Below are 7,936 nucleotides of genomic sequence, written 5' to 3'. Positions count from 1 at the left end.
TTCTGAACAACCCGGCCCAGGAGGTACGCTTTTAGGCTGGCATAAGTCTATATACTATATTTGGCTGTATAGACAGGAAAACATGTTCTCCAAAACCAAACGATCTCTTACTGTTTTTAAAACATATCTATCAAATGGAAAAAATTGAACTACAATCGCTTTAAAAAGTGGGAGCTTCTGTTGCCTCTTTTGTAATCACTTAACAGCTCGACCCCAGTCCCTTGAAAACGAAAATAAGAATGAAGGGAAAAGAAACAAGGCGATATATACCATGGTACGATTTTGCTTTGCTAGAATTGTAAGTAGTGCAAGTAATCTAATTATGTTGTATTGTAAGTAGTGTTAGTATTAGTATTGTTAGTAGCGTGAGTATGCGTAGTATTGTGTTGTAAGTAGTATAAGTAGTGTAAGTGTTACTATCGTTAGTGGCGCAAGTAATAAGTAGTGTAAGTGACTACATTAATATTGTATTCTAAGCAGTGTAAGTAGCAGCTAACAAAAAACTAAGGATAAGGATGAAGATAAAATAAGGATAAGGATGGGAATGAGAACGAGGATGAGGATAAGGATAAGGATGAGAAAGAGGATAAGGATGAGAATAAGGATAAGGATGAGAATGAGGGTGAGAATAAGGATGAGGATGAGGATGGGATTAAGAATAAGAATAAGAATACTGATGAGAATGAGGATGCGAATGAGGATGAAGATGAAAATGAGATTGAGGATGAGGATGAGGATAAGGATGAGAATGAGAATGAGAATGAAGATAAGAATGAGGATGAGGATGAGAATGAGGATGCGGATAAGGATAAGGATGAGAATGCGAATGAGGATGAAGATAAGAATGAGGATGAGGATGAGAATGAGGATGTGGATGAGGATGGGAATGAGGATGAAAATGTGAATGAGGATGGGGATGAGAATTAGAATGAGGATGAGAATGAGAACGAGGATGAGAATGAGGATGAGGTTGAGGATGAAAATGAGATTGAGGATGAGAATGAGGATGAGGACGAGAATGAGGATGAGGATGACATTGAGGATGTGGATGAGAATGAGGATGAGAATGAGGATGAGGATAAGGATGAGGATGAGAATAAGAATAAGGATGAAAATCAGGATGAGGATGAAAATGACGATGAGAACGAGAATGAGGATGAGAATGAAGATGAAGATAAGAATCAGGATGAGGATGAGAATGAGAATGAGGATGAGGATAAGAATAAGGATGAGAATGAGAATGCGAATGAAAAAGAGGATGAGGACGAGAATGAGAATGCGAATGAGGATGAGGATGAGGATGAGAATGAGAATGAGGATCAGGATCAGGATCAGGATCAGGATGAGAATGAGGATGAGGATAAGGATGAGGATGAGAATGAGGATGAGGACGAGAATGAGGATGAGGATGACATTGAGGATGTGGATGACATTGAGGATGTGGATGAGAATGAGGATGAGAATGAGGATGAGGATAAGGATGAGGATGAGAATAAGAATAAGGATGAAAATCAGGATGAGGATGAAAATGACGATGAGAACAAGAATGAGGATGAGAATGAAGATGAAGATAAGAATCAGGATGAGGATGAGAATGAGAATGAGGATGAGGATAAGAATAAGGATGAGAATGAGAATGCGAATGAAAAAGAGGATGAGGATGAGGATGAGAATGAGAATGCGAATGAAAAAGAGGATGCGAATGAGGATGAGAATGAGAATGAGGATCAGGATCAGGATGAGAATGAGGATGAGGATAAGGATGAGGATGAGAATGAGGTTGAGGATGAGAATGAGATTGAGGATGAGGATGAGAATGAGGATAAGAATGAGGTTGAGGATGGAATGAGATTGATGATGAGGATGAGACTAAGGGTAAAATAAGAATAAGAATGAGGATAAGAATGAGGATGAGGCTGAGAATGAGATTGTGGATGAGTATGAGACTAAGGATAAAAATAAGAATAAGAATGAGAATAAGAATGAGAATAAGGATCAGGATCAGGATCAGGATGAGAATGAGAATGAGAATAAGAATAAGAATAAGGATGAGGATGAGAATAAGAACAAGAATTGTAATTTACAAAATTAGAATTATTTAAAATAAGAAGAATTTCCAGAATTAGAAATTAAAAAAGATATATATGTTATTTGCCGGCTGGGAGGTCCGTATCGTGAAAAACTGTGACCGAGGTCTTGAAATTGCTGCCCGAGGCCACAGGCTGAGGGCAGCATTTTCAAGCCCGAGGTCACAATTGTGCACCATACGGACCGACCGTAAGCCGGCAAGTAACATGTTTATTTTTCCTGCAGTAAATTGGTTTTACAGATTACAAATGGGTTTGTTTACGCAACTCTTGTCATTGAATCGGCTTGCGCGCCGTCTAGTAACGATTTGTAAAAAATCTCGGCGACGAGCGAGTAACTCAGGTGGTAGACAAAGAAAGATGTATTAATAAACAGATTTTTTTCGAACTACGTTGTGTTAGTTGCATTTATTTCACCAGTTTAGCTCTCCAAAATTGTTTTTGCGGTGTGAAATTTCGTGCGAAGTTTGAAGTTTTACTACAAAAACAATTTCTGTCAGTCGTTGCTTTTTAAAATCACTTCGTCACTTTTCTACCGTAAATCGAATAGCAGAAAGCGAGGAAATTCGTTAAGTGCATTCCACAGAAATTATCCTAAATACAGCAACGATCAGAGAGGTAAACTCGACTGAAATTGACTCAAATTTTATGGCGAGAGAAACACAGGGGGTACTTACCAATTACATGGGAAGACTGGAAATTCCAGTTGGAAAATCAAATGGTTCGCACCATTCCGTTTGGGAAGCTTTGGAAAGTATGGGCTGTGATTTGAGGTGATGCTATTTTCCTGCTCTTTTAAGTCTCTCTAGCTGATGTGGATATACTTTACAGTGATTCCCTCTCCCGCAACGTCGCATTTAATTGTTTAATGTTAACGCCTGAAATTTCCAACCGGATGGTTTTTTGTAAATGGTAAGCGCCCATGATTACGCGCCATTACAGAGCCAAGCTACAAACAATTAAGCAAACTCTCACAACTTCTAAACACTCAACTGAATTTATTTACGGTGACTTTCCTTGCCATTTTAAAGTGAACAGAGATAAACTTGCGTTGACTAATCGTCGATGGATGTGAAAAAAAGACAAAATATTGACGATTTCCGCTAACTTTTAGGAGCGAAATTTAGGCAAAGGGGAAAAAAATCTGGCCCGTTGGCCGTATCGTAAAAAGCTGGACCGGTCACGTGCGTATGATTAGCCAATTAAATTCGAGGATTTAGGATTCCGGCCCGCTCAGATGCTTGAGAAAAAAATAAAACGAGTTACTCTTTAACTCAATAAATTTAGTAAAAAGGAAGGTCATTAGTTTTTTCTTAAATAATAAAACTGTACTGTATTTCAAAAGAAACAGTGTTCAAAATCTTCAGAGTGCATACAGAAAAAGCTCTATCACCGTATGTTTTGGTTTTACAAGTTGGTTGCATTAGCAGGCCTTAAAAGTTTGAGCAAAGAGACCTAGTTGATTCCGATGTTCCAGGAGTTCCGTTAGATATTGTGGGCAGAGACTATTCAATGATTTGTGGACAGAAAGAAGATGCTTAAACACGATCTGATATGAGACAGGCAACTAATGAAGTTGTACTAAGGCAGGAGTAATATGGTCATATTTCCTCGCAGCAGTGACATAACGAGCAGCAATGTTCTGAAATAAACCTGCGTTTAGCGGACACCTCTGTTAAGCGGAGGCGGAGAGCAATATTAAGCCATTTTGTGGCACAAAACCTGCAAGAAGCGGACACTTCTAGGGCTTTTTAGCTTTCAAAGCTCAGCTCAGACTCCTTTAACATTGCTCGGTGATTTCATTTTAAAGCAAAGTAGATATTGATGCAGTGACTAACTGGGCACTTTGCCATGAGCGGTCTGATCTTTTTTTTTTTAATTAACTCTTTTAATAATTGCTATTATTAAATTAGTTCTATCATTATCTTAAAATGAACGATTGATTTGTAACCCTACTGCAGCCTAGCAGTTGATCCACTGAAAAAAACTACTACTGATTCGCCATAGTTACGTTGTCTACAATTATTCTGATCTACCGACTGTCTTTTTTTTGATCAATTTTCTTATTTAATCATAGCAACACTTACATGACTCAAACTTACATTACATGTCATTACATACGATTTTCTTAGGTCTGAATTTATAACAATGTTAAAAGCAAAAGTTTTGTTCTTCTTTTTTTATGATAAACAACCTTTTTGCATTACTTCTCTATTTACACGACATTATTTTTTTGCAACATACAACGTAATAACTACGTTGAAAATATATGAAAAAAAAGAAAGAAATACTACTTATAAAGTTATTGATAATTATTTACTTTTAATTAAATTTAAATTAAGTACCTCAAACACATCCCATTTCTTTTAAACTGGCTGATCTTATTTGCCTTAAGAGCTGTGTATTTTTCGGTTTCATATTTGATTTCCAAAATTCTTTTGAAATGTTCAAAGATGGGATTAATTCCTTTACACCTACAGGTCCACAGATATGTCTTTCCTAGAATTACTATATAGTTAATCAAATTCATTCCGGCCTCCTTCAGAATACCTATCACAATGTCACGTATCGAGAAGCACCCGCAACTTCCAAGCCTGCTTAATATGCAAGAGGACACCATACTCCAAAAACACTTGGAAAAAGAGCATTCAAATAGAATATAATGAATAGTTTCTCGACCCTCTTGACAAAAGGTGCAGTTTGCATGGATTTGATACGTACCCTATTTTAAAAAGACGGTCATTTGTATAGAGGATGTAGTTGAACACTTCGTAATGAAAAGAGCGTACATACGGTTCGCTTGCAACCCTCAAAGGAAACAGGTATGCTTCGGAAAGTTGGTCTTCTCTTAAATCGAATTCTTGACCAGGCTTATCCCATTTCCTAGTTTTTTCATATTTGAATTTTATCAGATGATAGTAGTAGTTTTTACATTCATAATTTTCCAAGTCAATGACAGTCTTGAACTTATGCATATTAACACGTAATTTGAATGGGACAGACTGTCTCAGGCCAGTACAAACCAAAAAATTTGAATTTTTTAAACCTTGCTCTTTCATTGCTCTAAATGACTGAGTATTTGCTATGTCATAAAGTAGGTCCTTTGTGAAAATTACACCATTATCAAAGTAGTGTCTGTAGAAGGCAGTTTTGCGCAGTAGAAAGATAATTTCTGCTTTTTGTTTTCTGCACCAGGTAAAAGTTGTTTTTCGTTTTCGAAAGTTGCTGATGCCTCTGATGTTTAGTGAAATGAGTGTTTACCCGTAATCATTTGACCAAATAAAAGGAAAAGGTAGTAACAAAAAGAAATACTCTGAAGAGGTACTTGATATCAACAAACAGCAACTCGCTAAAATGTAAATTATAGATCTAATGTTATTAAGATTTAAAGCGTTTGAGGTAAAGAAATAATATGGTTCGTATAGTACATTAAAAAATAAAGCGAAGAGAGAAGAGAAGTTAAAGTGGTACTATGACGAAAATCGCATCTTTCCTATCGCATCCATTTTAAAACATAAACAAGTAGCCTGTGTGAGAAGAAAAATGCTGTTTACTATATTCAAATATCTCTTTTCGTTCCAGAGATATTCAAGTTTTTAATATATGCAAATTAGCCCAGTGATGACCTCATACACTCAACCAAATTTTGATCAAATATGATAAAAACAGATATCTCAGCCAATTTGTATCAGAAATGTTTGATTCTTTGCAGTAAAATTCTACTAAATGTGCTCCACAATATGAGCTTAACAATTTGGTTACCATGGCAACATACTGGGTTCCAGACCTCCCCAATGTTAAAGGCATTTCTGGCCACCTTTGGCATTCCATATACATGTATTTAAATGAACCTGAGAGCGGACACTATTTTTAGCGGACACTATTTTTAGCGGACACTATTTTTAGCGGACACTATTTTTAGCGGACACTATTTTTAGTATCCCAAGAATGACCGCTTAATACAGGTTTCACTGTAGTGAGTACACGTTTTTCAATCACTGTCAAAGATGGTACATTATAGCTGCAAGAAAATATTTGCGAACCATTGATTTCCTCTTTTTAATTGACCGTATTAAATTTGATATGGTAAGAGGATGGACCCAATAATCTCCTGCTTAGAGAAATGGTGACGCACATGCAAGAAATCTAGTTGTTTTTTAGAAGCTGTTATACCCGTTCATCAAAGTTACACCAGTGTTTCTTCTGTTTAAGTATTGTGTGTGCTACTGGGACCAGATGGAATTTACTTCATATATATGTGGCCGTCGCAAGCGTACTTTAATTTGCAATTAGGCGAGGTCAGGTCTGCGGGTGAGGACCGCAGACAGTTTGTCCGAACTGTATAAGCTCTTTGAGGGGTTTCTTCGTCACAAAAGCATTTACCAGGCCGGTTAATTCATAACGTTGTGGTCGTTCTATGGGGATTGTAAGCTATTGACTTTACCGAATTTAATCTTTCGAGTATTTCCAATTCTGGGACTAAAGTTTTCAAGTTTAACAGTCCAACTAGTTCTACTAGTCACCAGGAGAATGTGTCTGTCCGTAAGTTTATTGATAAGGAAAATTAGCCGATGAAAGCGCGAGAATTCAGAATTTTTGCAGTTATCATTTAAAATACCTTGAGTTTGTTTTCCTCCTCTCGTTTCTTATCCTCTTCTTTCTTCTTGGCGCGTTCAGCCACCATTCTTTGTCTCTCCTCAGCTGTTTCAAGGATTTTCTTGCGGATTTGGGGATACTCAGTGAGTACTTCGTCCAGGTCCTCTTTAGTCAACACAAAGACATCAGAATCTGTTTGTGCCCTGGAAAAACAGGAGCCATAAAGAAGTGTTACGATTGAAAGAAAAAGAGGTGCGAGAGCTGTGAAAAGATAGTTAAAACTTCTTCAATGTTTGAGGCAATTTAGAATTGTTTCGTTGGTACAATTCACACCTTTTTGAGGTTTCTGATAATAGCATCCTGGGAACTGAATCATACCCATTGAACCGCAGGTCAAAGAACTGACTAAAGTATGCAACGAGTAGTTTTTTCACGCTAAGCTCGGCATATTGTTGGTGCATGCGAATGGCAGCTAGGAAAAGATACAAAATCAAACAGTTAGAGCCTGTGCGATGCCAGATACGAAATGCCACTGAAAACCCACTCTTTGGATGTGGCCAAAGAATATATGGAAACGTATTACCCATCTAATGCAGCAGTTCGAGAGGGGACAAAAATCAATAAGCTAGAACATTTTACAATTATTCATACAAGCTGCTAAAAGTTTTTACGCTTTTGTTTTAACAGCTTGTGCGAATATAACGAAGTGGAATATAAGGACTGACTAATCTAGAATGACCTAGATCTCCCGCCCAAAGCCTAAATAGTCCCTAAACGTCCCATGACACTCCGCAAGCCTCTCCATCATGCCGTCAGAATAATTATATCTGACTAATTCGTCCCTCAATCGTCAGAAATACACTTTCTCTTGTTCTCTCATCGTCTTCATCAAGGAAGATGATTTTTTCCTTTTACAAGAACACTTATTCTCTCGGGGAACCTAATAAACCTAACTTTATTTTACACGCCAGGCTAGCAGGCTCAGAAATTTGACTATTTCGAGCAGCGGATTTTCTATCAAAGAGGGCGGCGGCCTAGAGTTAGAGCATTCAACAATCAAGAAGAAAATTTCGACGACGTTTTTATAACAATGAAAAGCGCCTTAACGTAAACGATACCGTGAGCCTACTCTTGTCGCATCGGGTCAGTTTTCAAGCAAACGGTACGAAGAAGAAACGAAACTCACCAGGGACCCAGTTGATTAAAAAATCCAAATCATTTTTTCACGCAGCGTGAAACATACGTTGAACAGA

The 7,936-nt window shown here is 37.4% G+C and overlaps 1 protein-coding gene across 1 annotated transcript; it reads left to right on the top strand.

Moving 5' to 3' along the window:
* The first annotated feature begins 271 nt into the window (after positions 1–271).
* On the top strand, positions 272–1,884 carry LOC145500144 (uncharacterized). Its single transcript, XM_081479625.1, has 3 exons — positions 272–298; positions 532–870; positions 928–1,884. Exons 1-3 carry the CDS (start codon positions 272–274, stop codon positions 1,882–1,884), a joined length of 1,323 nt encoding a protein of 440 aa, XP_081335751.1.
* The last annotated feature ends 6,052 nt before the right edge of the window (positions 1,885–7,936 follow it).

The sequence above is a fragment of the Orbicella franksi genome, chromosome 10, assembly GCF_964199315.1.
Source record: "Orbicella franksi chromosome 10, jaOrbFran1.1, whole genome shotgun sequence".
NCBI lineage: Eukaryota > Metazoa > Cnidaria > Anthozoa > Scleractinia > Merulinidae > Orbicella > Orbicella franksi.
Note: the sequence above shows the minus strand (reverse complement) of the source record. Positions and strands in the feature narration are given on the sequence as shown.